General features: G+C 38.5%; 1 protein-coding gene across 1 annotated transcript; it reads left to right on the forward strand.

Annotated features, from left to right (window-relative positions):
• Positions 1 to 540: 540 nt before the first annotated feature.
• On the forward strand, positions 541 to 10,528 carry LOC138853600 (retinitis pigmentosa 1-like 1 protein). Its single transcript, XM_070091263.1, has 2 exons — positions 541 to 768; positions 8,546 to 10,528. Exons 1-2 carry the CDS (start codon positions 541 to 543, stop codon positions 9,605 to 9,607), a joined length of 1,290 nt encoding a protein of 429 aa, XP_069947364.1. The 3' UTR covers positions 9,608 to 10,528.
• The last annotated feature ends 9,488 nt before the right edge of the window (positions 10,529 to 20,016 follow it).

Here is a 20,016-nt window from a genome sequence, read left to right on the forward strand (position 1 = left end):
GCTTAGCAACCCTAAGCTCTTCTTTCAGCTGCTGGTAAAGTTGCTCAAGAGGGCATCCTTGTTCAGATTCACAGAGAGCACACAAACTGGTCTTCACAGAGCTAAGTACACGTCACCACTGTTACGTATGTTGCACTTCCCTGACAAAACCAGGCCTGACAGAAGTGAGAGGTTATACAAGATTAGAAATGTTTTCATGTATCTGAAACAAAAGTTCACCATGTACTTTTATCTATTCAAGAATCTTGAAATTGAATTTTGAAATTGTTCAAAGGTAGGCTGTCATTCGAGCAGTATATACCGAGGAAGAAGAAATGCTTTGGTATAAAACTGTTTGTAGTCTGTGACTGTGACAGTGGCCTGGTATTGGATATTGTTGTATACACGGGAAGTAAAACATTGAAAGATACCAGGATGTTATTGGGTATCTCAGGTGACGTAGTGAGAAACATGATGGCACCTTATCTTGGTAAGGGGCATACATTACAAATTGATAACTGGTACACAAGACCTTTACTCAGTGATTTCTTGCGAGTGAACATGACAAATGTATGTGGCACAGTGCGTTCTATTCATAAACATATACCCAGGTTCAACGCAGGCACTCGTAGTGGTGACGTGCAGGTGTTTACTGCCAATGACTTCATGGCATTACGGTGGCATGACAAACGAGATGTCACATTGTTGACAACCATTCACCGTAACGAAATGCAAGACAGTGCCAAAATTGATAGAGTGGCTAATGAACGTATTCGAAAACCAGTGACAGTGATTGATTATACATAAAACATGCGCTTGGTTGACAAATGTGACATGCAGATTGGCTTTGTTGACTGTGTTCGAAAGAGTTACAAGTGGTACATGAACTTTTCTTCCATCTCATGGACATTTCAATGCTCAATGCATATAATATATACCAAACGATAACTGGCACCAGACCACCGTATGGTGAATTTTGTTTGTCTTGTCAGACAACTCATAATGAAGTGCCAGGTAACAACACCTACTATACAAAACCATCCTCGAACTCCTCAGTAAATACCCAAACGATTGAGGAGGGAAGGTGATCACTTCGTAATACAGCTTCTTGCAACTACGAAGAAATTTGCTCAGAAGAGATGTGTTGTCTGTGCACAAACAAAACCACGGCAACAAAGACGCAAATACACTCGGTTTATTTGCGAGTAATGTAAGGTACTTCTGTTCATGACACCTTGTTTCAAGAACTTCCACAAGCTGCAGAAGTTCTAAAAACATGTCCAGTGAAAATATGTAAATATATAATTGAACATTAGTATTATACAAGATTTGTGCATGTTTATTGTAATAAACAAAAGTGGTAAACAATATTATAATAACTTTAGTGCGGTTATTGTGTTCAATACAGTGAGCGTATATATATATATATATATATATATATATATATATATATATATATATATATATATATATATATATATATATATATATATATATATTATTATTATTATCACACTGGCCGATTCCCACCAAGGCAGGGTGGCCCGAAAAAGAAAAACTTTCACCATCATTCACTCCATCACTGTCTTGCCAGAAGGGTGCTTTACACTACAGTTTTTAAACTGCAACATTAACACCCCTCCTTCAGAGTGCAGGCACTGTACTTCCCATCTCCAGGACTCAAGTCCGGCCTGCCGGTTTCCCTGAACCCCTTCATAAATGTTACTTTGCTCACACTCCAACAGCACGTCAAGTATTAAAAACCATTTGTCTCCATTCACTCCTATCAAACACGCTCACGCATGCCTGCTGGAAGTCCAAGCCCCTCGCACACAAAACCTCCTTTACCCCCTCTCTCCAACCTTTCCTAGGCCGACCCCTACCCCGCCTTCCTTCCACTACAGACTGATACACTCTTGAAGTCATTCTGTTTCGCTCCATTCTCTCTACATGTCCGAACCACCTCAACAACCCTTCCTCAGCCCTCTGGACAACAGTTTTGGTAATCCCGCACCTCCTCCTAACTTCCAAACTACGAATTCTCTGCATTATATTCACATCACACATTGCCCTCAGACATGACATCTCCACTGCCTCCAGCCTTCTCCTCGCTGCAACATTCATCACCCATGCTTCACACCCATATAAGAGCGTTGGTAAAACTATACTCTCATACATTCCCCTCTTTGCCTCCAAGGACAAAGTTCTTTGTCTCCACAGACTCCTAAGTGCACCACTCACTCTTTTCCCCTCATCAATTCTATGATTCACCTCATCTTTCATAGACCCATCCGCTGACACGTCCGCTACCAAATATCTGAATACATTCACCTCCTCCATACTCTCTCCCTCCAATCTGATATTCAATCTTTCATCACCTAATCTTTTTGTTATCCTCATAACCTTACTCTTTCCTGTATTCACCTTTAATTTTCTTCTTTTGCACACCCTACCAAATTCATCCACCAATCTCTGCAACTTCTCTTCAGAATCTCCCAAGAGCACAGTGTCACCAGCAAAGAGCAGCTGTGACAACTCCCACTTTGTGTGTGATTCTTTATCTTTTAACTCCACGCCTCTTGCCAAGACCCTCGCATTTACTTCTCTTACAACCCCATCTATAAATATATTAAACAACCACGGTGACATCACACATCCTTGTCTAAGGCCTACTTTTACTGGGAAAAAATTTCCCTCTTTCCTACATACTCTAACTTGAGCCTCACTATCCTCGTAAAAACTCTTCACTGCTTTCAGTAACCTACCTCCTACATCATACACTTGCAACAAATGCCACATTGCCCCCCTATCCACCCTGTCATACGCCTTTTCCAAATCCATAAATGCCACAAAGACCTCTTTAGCCTTATGTAAATACTGTTCTCTTATATGTTTCACTGTAAACACCTGGTCCACACACCCCCTACCTTTCCTAAAGCCTCCTTGTTCATCTGCTATCTTATTTCTCTGTCTTACTCTTAATTCTTTCAATAATAACTCTACCATACACTTTACCAGGTATACTCAGCAGACTTATCCCCCTATAATTTTTGCACTCTCTTTTATCCCCTTTGCCTTTATACAAAGGAACTATGCATGCTCTCTGCCAATCCCTAGGGACCTTACCCTCTTCCATACATTTATTAAATAATTGCACCAACCACTCCAAAACTATATCCCCACCTGCTTTTAACATTTCTATCTTTATCCCATCAATCCCGGCTGCCTTACCCCCTTTCATTTTACCTACTGCCTCACGAACTTCCCCCACACTCACAACTGGCTCTTCCTCACTCCCACAAGATGTTATTCCTCCTTGTCCTATACACGAAATCACAGCTTCCCTATCTTCATCAACATTTAACAATTCCTCAAAATATTCCCTCCATCTTCCCAGTACCTCTAACTCTCCATTTAATAATTCTCCTCTCCTATTTTTAACTGACAAATCCATTTGTCCTCTAGGCTTCCTTAACTTGTTAATCTAACTCCAAAACTTTTTCTTATTTTCAACAAAATTTGTTGATAACATCTCACCCACTCTCTCATTTGCTCTCTTTTTACATTGCTTCACCACTCTCTTAACCTCTCTCTTTTTCTCCATATACTCTTCCCTCCTTGCATCACTTCTACTTTGTAAAAACTTCTCATATGCTAACTTTTTCTCCCTTACTACTCTCTTTACATCATCATTCCACCAATCGCTCCTCTTCCTTCCCGCACCCACTTTCTTGTAACCACAAACTTCTGCTGAACACTCTAACACTACATTTTTAAACCTACCCCATACCTCTTCGACCCCATTGCCTATGCTCTCATTAGCCCATCTATCCTCCAATAGCTGTTTATATCTTACCCTAACTGCCTCCTCTTTTAGTTTATAAACCTTCACCTCTCTCTTCCCTGATGCTTCTATTCTCCTTGTATCCCATCTACCTTTTACTCTCAGTGTAGCTACAACTAGAAAGTGATCTGATATATCTGTGGCCCCTCTATAAACATGTACATCCTGAAGTCTACTCAACAGTCTTTTATCTACCAATACATAATCCAACAAACTACTGTCATTTCGCCCTACATCATATATTGTATACTTATTTATCCTCTTTTTCTTAAAATATGTATTACCTATAACTAAACCCCTTTCTATACAAAGTTCAATCAAAGGGCTCCCATTATCATTTACATCTGGTACCCCAAACTTACCTACCACACCCTCTCTAAAAGTTTCTCCTACTTTAGCATTCAGGTCCCCTACCACAATTACTCTCTCACTTGGTTCAAAGGCTCCTATACATTCACTTAACATCTCCCAAAATCTCTCTCTCTCCTCTGCATTCCTCTCTTCTCCAGGTGCATACACGCTTATTATGACCCACTTCTCGCATCCAACCTTTACTTTAATCCACATAATTCTTGAATTTACACATTCATATTCTCTTTTCTCCTTCCATAACTGATCATTCAACATTACTGCTACCCCTTCCTTTGCTCTAACTCTCTCAGATACTCCAGATTTAATCCCATTTATTCCCCCCACTGAAACTCCCCTAACCCCTTCAGCTTTGTTTCGCTTAGGGCCAGGACATCCAACTTCTTTTCATTCATAACATCAGCAATCCTCTGTTTGTAGTCATCTGCACTACATCCACACACATTTAAGCATCCCAGTTTTATAAAGTTTTTCTTCTTCTTTTTTTTTAGTAAATGTCTACAGGAGAAGGGGTTACTAGCCCATTGCTCCCGGCATTTTAGTCGCCTCATACGACACGCATGGCTTACGGAGGAAAGATTCTTTTCCACTTCCCCATGGACAATAGAAGAAATAAAGAAGAACAAGAGCTATTTAGAAAAAGGAGAAAAACCTAGATGTATGTATATATATATACATGTGCGTGTCTGTGAAGTGTGACCAAAAAGTGTAAGTAGGAGTAGCAAGATATTCCTGTTATCTAGCATGTTTATGAGACAGAAAAAGAAAACAGCAATCCTACCATCATGCAAAACAGTTACAGGTTTCTATTTCATAGTCATCTGGCAGGACGGTAGTACTTCCCTGGGTGGTTGCTGTCTACCAACCTACTACCTATATATATGTATATATATATATATATATATATATATATATATATATATATATATATATATATATATATATATATATATATATATATATATATATGTCGTGCCGAATATGTAAAACTGGTCAATTAGCAAGAACTCATTTAAAATTAAGTCCTTTCTAAAATTTTCTCTTATACGTTTAAAGATATATTTTTTACATTCACGTTGATGTAAAAATTTATAATTTTGCACCTAAAGAATCTTAGAAAACTTACCTAACCTTATTATAACAAGAACAATTTATTTTAGCCTAACCCATCTAAATATATTTTAGATTTGTTTACAATAATTTAATACTAAACAAACACAGTGAAATATATTTTTTATCGTTAGGTTCAGAATGATTTTGGCGAAATTATTGCATACACAAATTTTCACTTGTCCTATATGGCAAGATGAGCGTTGCTATTTAAGCCAAGATGGCAAGTTCTGCCTATTCGGCACGACATATATATATATATATATATATATATATATATATATATATATATATATATATATATATATATATATATATATATATATATATATATATATGTATATACATATATATATATATATATATATGTATATACATATATATATATATATATATATATATATATATATATATATATATATATATATATATATATATATATATATATATATATATATATATATATATAGTATTGGTCTCACAGGCCACAAATGTTACTAGAAAAAGAAAAAAATTAGAAAAGAAAAAGTATAAAAACGCAAAATAAAGAAATGCTGCCGCCTCCCTGTCATTTTGGGTCAACTTATCGCAAAAATTATAGGGGGATAAGTCTGTTGAGTGTACCTGGTAAAGTGTATGGTAGAGTTGTTATTGAAAGAATTAAGAGTAAGACGGAGAATAGGATAGCAGATGAACTAGGAGGCTTTAGGAAAGGTAGGGGGTGTGTGGACCAGGTGTTTACAGTGAAACATATAAGTGAACAGTATTTAGATAAGGCTAAAGAGGTCTTTGTGGCATTTATGGATTTGGAAAAGGCGTATGACATGGTGGATAGGGGGGCAATGTGGCAGATGTTGCAAGTGTATGGTGTAGGAGGTAGGTTACTGAAAGCAGTGAAGAGTTTTTACGAGGATAGTGAGGCTCAAGTTAGAGTATGTAGGAAAGAGGGAGATTATTTCCCAGTAAAAGTAGGCCTTAGACAAGGATGTGTGATGTCACTGTGGTTGTTCAATATATTTATAGATGGGGTTGTAAGAGAAGTAAATGCGAGGGTCTTGACAAGAGGCGTGGAGTTAAAAGATAAAGAATCACACATAAAGTGGGAGTTGTCACAGTTGCTCTTTGCTGATGACACTGTGCTCTTGGGAGATTCTGAAGAGAAGTTGCAGAGGTTGGTGGATGAATTTGGTAGGGTATTCAAAAGAAGAAAATTAAAAGTGAATACAGGAAAGAGCAAGGTTATGAGGATAACAAAAAGATTAGGTGATGAAAGATTGGATATCAGATTGGAGGGAGAGAGTATGGAGGAGGTGAATGTATTCAGATATTTGGGAGTGGACGTGTCAGCGGATGGGTCTATGAAAGATGAGGTGAATCATAGAACTGATGAGGGGAAAAGAGTGAGTGGTGCACTTAGGAGTCTGTGGAGACAAAGAACTTTGTCCTTGGAGGCAAAGAGGGGAATGTATGAGAGTATAGTTTTACCAACGCTCTTATATGGGTGTGAAGCACATCTTCACTATGAAACACACATCATCACTACTAAACACACATCTTCACTTCTAAACGTACATCTTCACTACTAAACGCTCATCTTCACTAATAAACGCACATTTCAACTATGAAACACACATCTTCACTACTAAACGCACATCTTCACTATGAAACACACATCACTACTAAACACACATCTTCACTTCTAAACGTACATTTTCACTACTAAACGCTCATCTTCACTAATAAACGCACATTTCAACTATGAAACACACATCTTCACTACTAAACGCATATCTTCACTACTAAAAGCACATATTCACTACTAAACGCACATCTTCACTTCTAAACGCACTTCTTCACTAATAAACGTACATCTTCACTACTAAACGCTCATCTTCACTAATAAACGCACATTTCAACTATGAAACACACATCTTCACTACTAAACGCATATCTTCACTACTAAAAGCACATCTTCACTGCGAAACGCACATCTTCACTACTAAACGCATATTTTCACTATGAAAACCACATCTTCACTACTAAACGCACATCTCCACTAAGGAACGCACATCTTCTGTACTAAACGCACATCTCCACTAAGGAACGAACACCTTCACTACTAAACACTCATCTTCACATACAAACGCCCATCTTCACTACCAAGTATACATCTTCACTACTAAACACACATCTTCACTACTAAACGCACATCTTCCCTACTAAACACTCATCTTCACATATGAACGCCTATCTTCACTACTAAGTATACATCTTCACTAATAAAGGTACATCTTCACTACTAAACACTCATCATCACATATAGACGCCCATCTTCACTACTAAGTATTAAACATCTTCACTAATAAAGGCACATCTTCCCTACTAAACACTCATCTTCCCTACTAAACACTCATCTTCACATATGAACGCCCATCTTCACTACTAAGTATACATCTTCACTACTAAACGCACGTCTTCACTAAGAAACAGATACATCTTCACTGTCATACACTCACATGCACATATTTACCATTACACTGAGAAATACATATTCGTAATTCAGTGTAACAAGTTAGTGTTCCAAGGGTGACCGAAACGCCGTCACAAGTTTCTTTTCTGTTGTTGCTTAAATCAAGTTCGTTAACAACGTTCAATATTTACAAAGTTGTAAATAAAAATAACTTCAGTTCCAGTTAAGCAACTTTTTCGTAAATGTGATAATAACAGTAACTTCGTTAAGGGAATAACTTAGAAAATAACTTTAACAAAATGAGTAATTTCATGAAGTAAATTCTGTTGGTATCGATAATCATCCTCATTGTAGATGTTATCTATATATTCGACGTGAGATAAAGCATCGAACAAGCGAATTATGAGATTCGTTTGAGAATTCAGGACGCATTCAAGCCCAGTTGGCTACGAACTACCAGACTGAGCACCTGGTTGTTGGGACCCAGAGACCCCCTCTTCGGCGATGACTACAGAGACGATACCAATGTCGTCAATTTCTTCGTTTTGCAGGAACTGGCAGAGAAGAGGGGATTAAGCCTTAGTGGTATTAGGAAACCATCAAAAAAGCTTATTGCCCTTGCCCTACTTACCTTGCCTGTGTAAATCATTATTTTGATAGTTGTCCTCTACAACCTTATTATGGATCTGTGTAATAAATAACAGAGGAAGGACAATCCCAAGGCGAGCGAGGACGAACTCTTGTAGGGTGAAAACAATCTTGAGGTTTCTTAGGCCAAGACCGCACCGGAATCCAAGGAGTCGCCCGAAGAGTCGCCTGAGGCCGAACCCGAAAAGTCGCCAGAGGTCGAACCCGAGGAGTCGCCCGAGGCAGAGGCCGTGCCCGAACCCGAGGAGTCGCCCGAGGCCGAACCCGAACCCGAGGAGTGGCACGAGTCTGGGGCCGAACCCAAACCCGAGGAGTCGCCCGAGTCTGGGGCCGAACCCAAACCCGAGGAGTCGCCCGAGGCCGAGCCCGATCCCGAGGAATCGCCCGAGGCTCAGGCTGAACCTGAACCCAAAGAGTCGCCCGAGGCTGAGGCCGAACCCGAGGAGTCGCCCGAGGCCGAACCCGAACCCAAACCCGAGGCTGAGGCTGAACCTGAACCCGAACCCAAGGAGTCACTCGAGGCCGAACCCGAACCCGAGGCTGAGGCTGAACCTGAACCCGAACCCAAGGAGTCACTCGAGGCCGAACCCGAACCCGAAGAGTCGCTTGAGGCCGAATCCGAGGAGTCGCTTGAAGCCGAGGCCGAGCTCGAACCGGAAGAGTCGGCCGAGGCCGAACCCGAACCCAAGGAGTCGCCCGAAGTCGAAGCCGAACCTAAGTTCGAGGAGTCGCCCAAGGCTGAGGTCGAACCCGAACCCGAGGAGTCGCCCAAGGCCGAGGCCGACCCGGAACCGGAAGAGTCGCTCGAGGCCGAACCCGAACTTGATGAGTCGCCCGAAGCCGAGGCCGAACCAAAACCCGAGGAGTCGTCCGAAGCCGAGGAAAAACCCGAACTCGAGGAGTCGCCCGAGACCGAGGCCGACCTCGAACCAGAAGAGTCGCCCGAGACCGAGGCCGAACCCGAACCTGAGGAGTCGCCCGAAGCCGAGGCCAAACCCGAACCCGAGGAGTCGCCCGAGGCCGAGGCCGATCTCAAACCGGAAGAGTCGCCCGAGGCCGAACCCAAACCTGAGGAGTCGCCCGAAGCCGAGGCCGAAACAGAACCCGAGGAGTCGCCCGAAGTCGAGGCCGACCTTGAACCGGAAGAGTCGCCTGAGGCCGAGGCCGAACCCGAACCTGAGGAGTAGCCCGAAGCCGAGGCCGAACCCGAACTCGAGGATTCACCCGAGAACAAACCCGAGCCCGAGGTGGACCAAGGGACAGTGTCACCCCAGGAGGAAGAGAGGATAGTGGCACTGCAGGAGGGCCAGGGGACAGTGTCACCCCATGAGGGCCAAGGGACAGTGTCACACCAGGAGGACCAAGGGACAGTGTCACACCAGGAGGACCAAGGGACAGTGTCATACCAGGAGGACCAAGGGACAGTGTCACACCAGGAGGACCAAGGGACAGTGTCACACCAGGAGGACCAAGGGACAGTGTCACCCCAGGAGGACCAAGGGACAGTGTCACACCAGGAGGACCAAGGGACAGTGTCACACCAGGAGGACCAAGGGACAGTGTCACACCAGGAGGACCAAGGGACAGTGTCACACCAGGAGGACCAAGGGACAGTGTCACACCAGGAGGACCAAGGGACAGTGTCACACCAGGAGGACCAAGGGACAGTGTCACACCAGGAGGACCAAGGGACAGTGTCACACCAGGAGGACCAAGGGACAGTGTCACACCAGCAGGACCAAGGGACAGTGTCACACCAGGAGGACCAAGGGACAGTGTCACACCAGGAGGACCAAGGGACAGTGTCACACCAGGAGGACCAAGGGACAGTGTCACATCAGCAGGACCAAGGGACAGTGTCACACCAGGAGGACCAAGGGACAGTGTCACACCAGGAGGACCAAGGGACAGTGTCACATCAGCATGACAATTTGGAGGGGATGGACACATCCAGTAAACATTCCTCACTGTTAAACAAAGTTGTTAATGTGGCACTTTGTGCTTATTCAGTGTTTCTCATCCCTGTTGCACTGACATTGTTCAGCGTGTGAGGTGCTCCACTAAACAAAAATGCCCCTTTCTACACACTCCCTTATTATTTGTTCAAAGACTAATGAATTTTTATTTTGAATTTTACTTTTAACTATTGTCTTAATGTAATTGATTTCCATTATATATATATATATATATATATATATATATATATATATATATATATATATATATATATATATATATATATATATATATATATCGCTGTATAGCCCTTGTGGCTTAGCGCTTCTTTTTTATTATAATAATAATATATATATATATATATATATATATATATATATATATATATATATATATATATATATATATATATATATTATATATATAGTATATATATATATTGTCTATACTTCCACAGCGGGACTCGAATCTGGTAACTATGTAACAGAGTCCACACTTCTTTACCACGAACTCTGATACAGAGTTAGGAGGCTCGATTCCTGCTCTGGACGTACAGACAATGTAGATAATTTCGTCTGCGAGTTGTAAAGCATATATGCATATATATATGTCGTGCCGAATAGGCAGAACTTGCGATCTTGGCTTAAATAGCAACGTTCATCTTGCCATATAGGACAAGTGAAAATTTGTGTATGCAATAATTTCTTCAAAATCATTCTGAACCTAACGATAAAAAATATATTTCACTGTGTTTGTTTAGTATTAAATTATTGTAAACAAATCTAAAATATATTTAGTTGGGTTAGGCTAAAACAAATTGTTCTTGTTATAATAAGGTTAGGTAAGTTTTCTAAGATTCTTTTGGTGCAAAATTATAAATTTTTACATCAACATTAATGAAAAAATATATATCTTTAAACGTACAAGAGAAAATTTTAGAAAGGACTTAATTTTAAACGAGTTCTTGCTAATTGACCACGACATATATATATATATATATATATATATATATATATATATATATATATATATATATATATATATATATATATATATATATATATATATATATATATATATATATATATATATATATATATATATATATATATATATATATATATATATATATATATATATATGTGTGTGTGTTTAAATATATTTATATGCAAAACACTGTGAAAGACTAGTGAAATTCCCAGCGCATTCGTGACTACTCACATTGTCAAGGAACTATGACAATGTGAGTACTCACGAAATCACTTGGAATTTCACTACTCTTTCAAAGTGATTGTTTCGCATATTTTAAAATCACCTGTTTACTTTGATCTTATATCATATATATTTATATATACAGAGAAAGGACGCAGTCAGCAGGACTCGATGCTGCTACTGGGGTGGGCAAGATGCTGCCGAGCATATGTGGTATTTGTGTTGCCGAGTGGTTAAGAGCGCTGCCTGGGAATGTCGAGACCTGCTGATTGCGATCTCTCTCTCTCTCTCTTTCTCTGTCTCTGTCTCTCTCTCTCTGTATATATATATATATATATATATATATATATATATATATATATATATATATATATATATATATATACATATATATATATATATATATATATTATATATATATATATATATATATATATATATATATATATATATATATATATATATATATATATATATATATATATATATATATACATATATATGCAAGGAATTCGCAAGAGCAGGCGAAATATACACAAACACTGATCTCTGGCTGAAGGAGACTCGAACATACGAACCTTGGAACAAGGTACGCAGTGCTTTACCAATCTACCCCACACTGGACCAATACCTTGGAGTCCAGCTTGCGTTAGACATTGATCCAAGGCAGCCAGCTTTCAAGGCTTACAGCTTTTCATCTCATCCCCTGCATGCATCAGCCTTACTAGAGATAGGCGCAAGCTGGACTCCTAGGTATTGGTCCAGTGTGGGTAGATTGGTAAAGCACCGCGTACCTCGTTCCAAGGTTCGCAGGTTAGAGTCTCCTTCAGCAAGAGATGTGTGTTTGTGTATATTTCGCGTGCTCTTGCGAATTCCTTGCATTGTTAATATCTCTAGTAAGGCTGATGCATGCAGGGGATGAGATGAAAAGCTGTAAGCCTTCTCCCTGAAAGCTGGCTGCCTTAGATCAAAGTCTAGCGCAAGCTGGACTCCAAGGTATTGGTTCAGTGTGGGTAGATTGGTAAATCACTGCGTACCTTGTTCCAAGTTTCGCAGGTTCGAGTCTCAGCAAGAGATCAGTATATGTATATATATATATATATATATATATATATATATATATATATATATATATATATATATATATATATATATATATATATTCCAAGGAAATGGTGTATATCTACATTTTTGGGCATAAGACACAAAATATCATCAACTAAGATTCTGAACCTCCTTAATAGTGCTAAATGGTTCTGATATGTTGATGATATTTTGTGTCTTATGCCCAAAAATGTAGATATACACCATTTCCTTGGAAAATTAAATAGCTTAGCCCATTCTATAAACTTTACTGTTGAGTTTGAAGAAAATAACTCATTGCCTTTTCTAGATGTTTTAATTATTAAGGGTAATAATGAATTCAAATTTAAAATTTACAGAAAACCTACAAATAACTGTTCCTATGTCCACTATTATTCCTCGCATCAAGATAGAGTCAAACTGTCTGTTTTCTCATCAATGTTTATGAGAGCTTTACGAATTTGTAGTCCTGAGTTCATAGATGAGGAAATATCCAAAATTTATGAAATAGGTAATGATTTAAAATACCCAAGAAATATAATTGATAAATCTTTTAAAGTTGCTAGAAATACTTTTTACAATCCAAACAGGGACAACCAGCCTTATTCAACTAAAAATATGTTGGTTCTCCCTTACCATGAAAACTTGGTTGATATGCCTTCTCTTCTTAAGACTTTTAATATTAAAATTGTATTCAAAAATCTTGATACAGTAAAAAAACTTTTGATAAAGAATTCCCCCGAAAATGCTGATGGATGTGTCTATAAGATTCCTTGTAAAATTTGCGATAAAGTTTATTACGGTCAAACTGGTAAAAATCTCGAACTAAGATTAAAACAACATAAATATAGCATTAGGAATGGACAAGATTCCAATGCTCTATTTATTCATGTAAGAGATTTTAACCATCCAATTGATTTTCAAAAAGTTGAGAAAAATAGTATCAAGTCCATGGTCGACAGGAATATAATTGAATCTTGTTTCATAAAAAGCAGCTTTGACAATACGAATATTTCCTTTGGTTTATATAAATTTGATCCATTTATAATTAATAGAATTTGGGAAGAATTTAATAATACACTGGACAAATAATAATTTTTAAATTTTCTTGGGTAGAATAGTTTGTGAGTGAGTTGTGCAAAGGACCTATCCAAGTTGGGTCGGCGCACGTAAGGTGTTTAACCGTTGTGGGATCTGATAGTGAGGTGTTGGCCAGACCCCTTATATAGCTTCCTTGGATGCTTTACTTTCATAGTTCCTTGATAATGTGAGTAGTCACGAAAGCGCTTGGAATTTCTCTATTCTTTCAGAGTGGTTGTTTTGCATTTTCTGAAATCACATGTTTACTGTGATCTCATTGCATATATATATATATATATATATATATATATATATATATATATATATATATATATATATATATATGTCGTGCCGAATAGGCAGAAGTTGCGATCTTGGCTTAAATAGTAACGTTCATCTTGCCATATAGGACAAGTGAATATTTTTTTTTTTTTTTTTTTTTTTTTTTTTTTTTTTTTTTTTTTTTTTTATTATCACACTGGCCGATTCCCACAGAGGCAGGGTGGCCCGAAAAAGAAAAACTTTCACCATCATTCACTCCATCACTGTCTTGCCAGAAGGGTGCTTTACACTACAGTTTTTAAACTGCAACATTAACACCCCTCCTTCAGAGTGCAGGCACTGTACTTCCCATCTCCAGGACTCAAGTCCGGCCTGCCGGTTTCCCTGAATCCCTTCATAAATGTTACTTTGCTCACACTCCAACAGCACGTCAAGTATTAAAAACCATTTGTCTCCATTCACTCCTATCAAACACGCTCATGCATACCTGCTGGAAGTCCAAGCCCCTCGCACACAAAACCTCCTTTACCCCCTCTCTCCAACCTTTCCTAGGCCGACCCCTACCCCGCCTTCCTTCCACTACAGACTGATACACTCTTGAAGTCATTCTGTTTCGCTCCATTCTCTCTACATGTCCGAACCACCTCAACAACCCTTCCTCAGCCCTCTGGACAACAGTTTTGGTAATCCCGCACCTCCTCCTAACTTCCAAACTACGAATTCTCTGCATTATATTCACACCACACATTGCCCTCAGACATGACATCTCCACTGCCTCCAGCATTCTCCTCGCTGCAACATTCATCACCCATGCTTCACACCCATATAAGAGCGTTGGTAAAACTATACTCTCATACATTCCCCTCTTTGCCTCCAAGGACAAAGTTCTTTGTCTCCACAGACTCCTAAGTGCACCACTCACTCTTTTTCCCTCATCAATTCTATATTTGTGTATGCAATAATTTCGCCAAAATCATTCTGAACCTAACGAAAAAAAAATATTTCACTGTGTTTAGTATTAAATTATTGTAAACAAATCTAAAATATTTTTAGTTGGGTTAGGTTAAAATAAATTGCTCTTGTTATAATAAGGTTAGGTAAGTTTTCTAAGATGCTTTTGGTGCAAAATAAAATTTTTTTTACATTAACATTAATGAAAAAAAATATATCTTTAAACGAATAAGAGTAAATTTCAGAAAGGACTTAATTTTAAATGAGTTCTTGCTAATTGACCAGTTTTACATATTCGACACGATATATCTATCTATATATATATATATATATATATATATATATATATATATATATATATATATATATATATATATATATATATATATATATATATATATATATATATATATATATATATATATATATATATATATATATATATATATATATATATATATATATATATATATATATATATATATATATATATATATATATATATATATATATATATATATATATATATATATATATATATATATATATATATATATATATATATATATATATATATATATATATATATATATATATATATATATATTGTTGAGAAATGGCCTTACCAGCTAAGCTTAATTTATAAATATAAATATAGTGAACACTTAGCTGATAAAAGACAGCAAATCGTCTACACAGCCGCCCCTGCAGACGAGGTCTAGTAGCCGTCGAAACCATCTCACAACGGGCTGTCAAGAATTATAATTTGTAAGATTATAAATTACCCCTAGGGGGTGTTATGTCAGCATATTTCATTCACTGATGGCTGACAAAATACATACTTGTTTGGACTCAAAAGTCCACACCTTACTGCCGACTATAGGTTGATTACAAACTGTACCACAAGAAATTCGTAACATACCTTGCTCTTGTAACGTGAGCTATGGTGTTCTTCACACCTTCGACAGGTATCGGTGACTTGATAGAAGCTGAAGTGTCCTTGGATGTCCACGTCTTCCATTGTCTAGGAAACGCACAGTGGTACACTATGTTCCACAAGATTTGTCTTTATTGTTCACAATCTTATCACAAGAGAAGCTGATCACACTTCACTTAAGTGTTTATTGTGTTTTGTGAGACACTTTGTTTACACTAACGCACAGATCGTTGTTCTTTGTTGGTTATCCTGGCATCAGTGTCACTCTCAGTAGAGTCAAAAGTAATCTGAAGACGCCACAGCGCCCCATGCCGTCACTGCCCCTTGCACAAAAAAAAGCTGACCTAGTACTTTTTGCTTCCTTGCCACTTTCTCGATGAAGCAAAGCAGAAGGCTTGATTCTTGCTGTCTTAAGCATAGACAACAATGTCCACTATCTTTACTATGGCAATAAAGAGGGAGCAGGATTTTCCTTAATTGTCCTGCTAAAGTAAGAGATGTACTGTCTCTTAATAAACTACACTTTGCAACACTGGACTGCAAGGAGCAATGGTCGGTTGACCACGTCACATATTCGTACGGCATCTGTGATCAATTACTCACTGTAGCAGTAAACAAGACGCTTGCCCCTTCTGAGAGGGCTGGGCCCCTCGGGGCTGAAAGGGGCTGAAGGGGCTGAAGGGGGCTGATGCCCCCCTCCTGGAGAAAATTTCTCCACACTGGGGGGCGGCAGAGGTTCGCTGCAGGTGAACTATTCATCACTTAACATTAATTTAATTTTCTCACTAGCCACCACTGCTGCTTGTCTTTTCTGAACAGCTATAGTCTGTGTGGTTTCTGGAGAATCATTAATTTTGTTTTCAACATTGTGTAATTCTAACGGCACTAGTTTATTTATTGTCCGCTTATTCACTACACCTTTGCTCAAAATATCAACTGTCCTGATGATTCCATTTGCATCAGGATATATGGTCACAATTTTTCCAAGTGGCCATTGGGACCTCGGACCATCAATGTCAATAATCACTATGTCACCAGGTCTTAAGGACTTATGATTTTCAGGAACACCAGCTCCATAGAAGTGTTCTCTCAATGAGGTGAGATATTCTTCTCGCCAAATCTTCTTCCAACGTTCAATCACTTTATTAAGGTGTTTGAATTTACGTCTGAGTTGCTCAAGTTCGAAATAAGTGGGATCCTCTATGATTTCTTTACCATTCATGGGAGGAACAGGTTCGAGCCTTCTGCCATGGAGTAAATGAGATGGACTTAACACTTCTAAATTGTCCAGATCATCGGTAACATAAGTTAGAGGTCTGTTGTTAACTCTATTTTCTATTTCAGTCACAACTGTACGGAATTCTTCTAAGTCTATTCTCTGACGATGAAGAGTCTTCCTTAACGTTTTACAATGCCGATCATTCTTTCATAAAATCCGCCGTGCCATGGAGATTTAGGAGGAATGTATCTCCAACGACAACTGCGTTGATTCAGCATCTGTTGTACTTCTGGTTGATCAAAGATCTTGCTTATATAAGCAGCACCAGCAACAAAGTTCGTTGCATTATCTGAAATCATCAGTTTGGGACATGCCCTTCTGGCTGCAAACCTTCTGAATAATTTGATAAAAGTTTCAGCAGACATGTCAGTGGCTACTTCTAGATGTACTGCTCTAGATGTAGCACAAGTGAACAAACAGATGTACACCTTGATAGGAACTTTGTCAACTGTTTTGGTTAAAATTATTGGTCCAGTGTAATCTACACCTGTCACCTCAAATGGAGTGATATGACAAACTCTTTCAGAGGGATATGGAGGTGGACCTGGATACTGACATACTCGCATATCGTAGTGACGACAAGTAATACAGTCCCTTATTTGTTTTTTCACACTTTGTCGACCTTGAGGTATCCAGTAGGATTGTCGTATATGACAAAGTGTGTCAGCTACCCCACCATGTAACACGTTACTGTGGGCGTTTTGCACAATCAGTTTTGTTAGCCAATGATTCATGGGGATCAATATTGGATGTATGGCTTCTTTAGGTAGTGAAGAATTATGAATTCCTCCTCGACATCTTATAATCTTTTCTGAGTCGAGATAAAGTCCTAAAGAATTAATCATGACAGGTTTCTTTGGGGATTTATCTTGTGTTTCTAGAAATTTATATTCTGTAGAGAAAACATCTTTCTGTATTAGTTTCACCCAGTATTTAATGGGTTCAAGATATTCATAATCAGGTTTTATTCCTTTAATGAATTTATGGACAAGAGCTGTAACTCTTAAGAGTTTACCCAAAGATGAGTATTTAGATCCATCAATGACTATTTCTGTCGTGTCTGCAGTATTTACACAACTTATTTCTGCTGTGTTCAAGCAGACTGTTTCTTCTGGCATAATGCGAGCTTTTTGCTGAGGCCAGTTATTTTCATTAGAGAGCCAGGTCGGTCCGTGGAGCCATAATTTAATATCCACAAATTTCTTGAGTGGGACACCACGTGACAACATGTCAGCTGGATTCTCTTGGGTAGAGACGTGGAGAAAGAGATAATCTCTCTGCATCTCTTTTATTTCTGCTACTCTGTTCTATACATAGACCAACTTACTCTTATTATTTCTTAACCATTGGAGAACTGCTTCATTATCACTCCAGATCACGGTTTTTTCAATAGTGAGATAGACAGCTAATTTTGTACCTACATAGAGTGCTGTCAGTTACAATTGTGGTACTGTTCTGACCTTAAAGGGTGCTACCCTGGCCTTTGAAGTAATTAGTGTACTTCATTCAGCATTACTCATGTAAGCTACAGCGCCATAACCTCTGGTTGACGCATCACAGAACACATGTAATGTGTACTTGTTTCCCTCTTGACCTATTTGTCTGGGAAATTTAATTTGATGAAGTTGTTTAAACTCCCTGGATACTTCATCCCATGCTTGACTCATTTCTAGAGGCAAGTTCTCATCCTATCCAATTTTGAGCTTCCATGCATCTTGCATAAACATTTTACCCTTTATGGTAATTGGTGAGACGAGTCCTAGAGGATCAAAACATTGTGATACCTCTGACAGTAAACTACGTTTAGTGAGTGTACTGCATGATTTATTGTTTATCCTTTTGAGACTCAAAGTATCTTCCTGTGTGTTCCAAGTAAGTCCCAGCATATTGTTGCAATCAGGAATTTCAGTTTCAGGGAAATCTTCTTTGATAAGTTCCCTTAATTGCTTTGAATTTTTATTCCACATCCTTAGAGGCATATTTGCTTCTTTCATCTCCTTGTTAGCTTCTCTGTATAAGGATTTCAAATCCTCCTCTTTATTCACAGTACCTTGAAGATTGTCCACATAGAAACTTTTCTTTAAGATTTCTTTGAAGGAACTTTCAGATTTCTTCAAATGTGTATTTAGAGTAGCTTCTAATAAGAATGGAGAGGATGTTGCACCAAACAATACTGATTTGAAACGATAAGTTTTCACAGGACTTTGAGGATCATGTGGATTTTCAGGCCACAAGAATCGAGTATAATCTCCATGTATTTCTTGTAGTCCTACTCTTAAGAAAGCTTTGAAAATATCAGCCGTGTAGGCATATGGATTTGTGCGAAATTTCATAAGCACGTCTACAAGCTTCTCAGTTAGTGAGGGTCCGGTCATCAGACAGTCATTAAGACTTGCTACATCTTTATTTGCACGTGCGCTGCAATTATATACAACACGTAGTGGAGTGGTTTCAGAATCCTTTCTGACTCCATGGTGAGGGAGATAATGAGCGTTTGTCTTCAACTTATCTTCGACTATTTCCTCAATGAATTTATTGTCCAACTGTTCTTGTATGATATTATCATAGACAGTCAGTAGCTCTGGATTCTTCCTGAGCTCATGTATTTGTGCTTTCATTTGTCCGAAAGCCATGTGATAATTGCTAGGCAGATGTGGTGGATTTTATTTCCATGGTAGCCTAACCCAGTACTGTCCATCTTTATATTTGACAGTGTCCAAATATTGGTTATAAGTCTGAGACTCTTGTGGGCTTGGTTTATTTACATCAATACCTATCGCATCTAAATCCCACAACTTATCAACTGGTTCATTCAT

The sequence above is a fragment of the Cherax quadricarinatus genome, chromosome 34 (assembly GCF_038502225.1).
Source record: "Cherax quadricarinatus isolate ZL_2023a chromosome 34, ASM3850222v1, whole genome shotgun sequence".
NCBI classification, from domain to species: Eukaryota; Metazoa; Arthropoda; class Malacostraca; order Decapoda; family Parastacidae; genus Cherax; species Cherax quadricarinatus.

What these genes read in the sequence shown, in the direction of transcription:
- LOC138853600 (XM_070091263.1), top strand. Translation starts at nt 541, where the DNA reads ATGACAAATGTATGTGGCACAGTGCGTTCTATTCATAAACATATACCC. An exon ending in GTATTCGAAAACCAGTGACA is followed by an intron (nt 769 to 8,545) that starts GTGATTGATTAT and finishes GAGGTTTCTTAG; the next exon opens with GCCAAGACCGCACCGGAATC.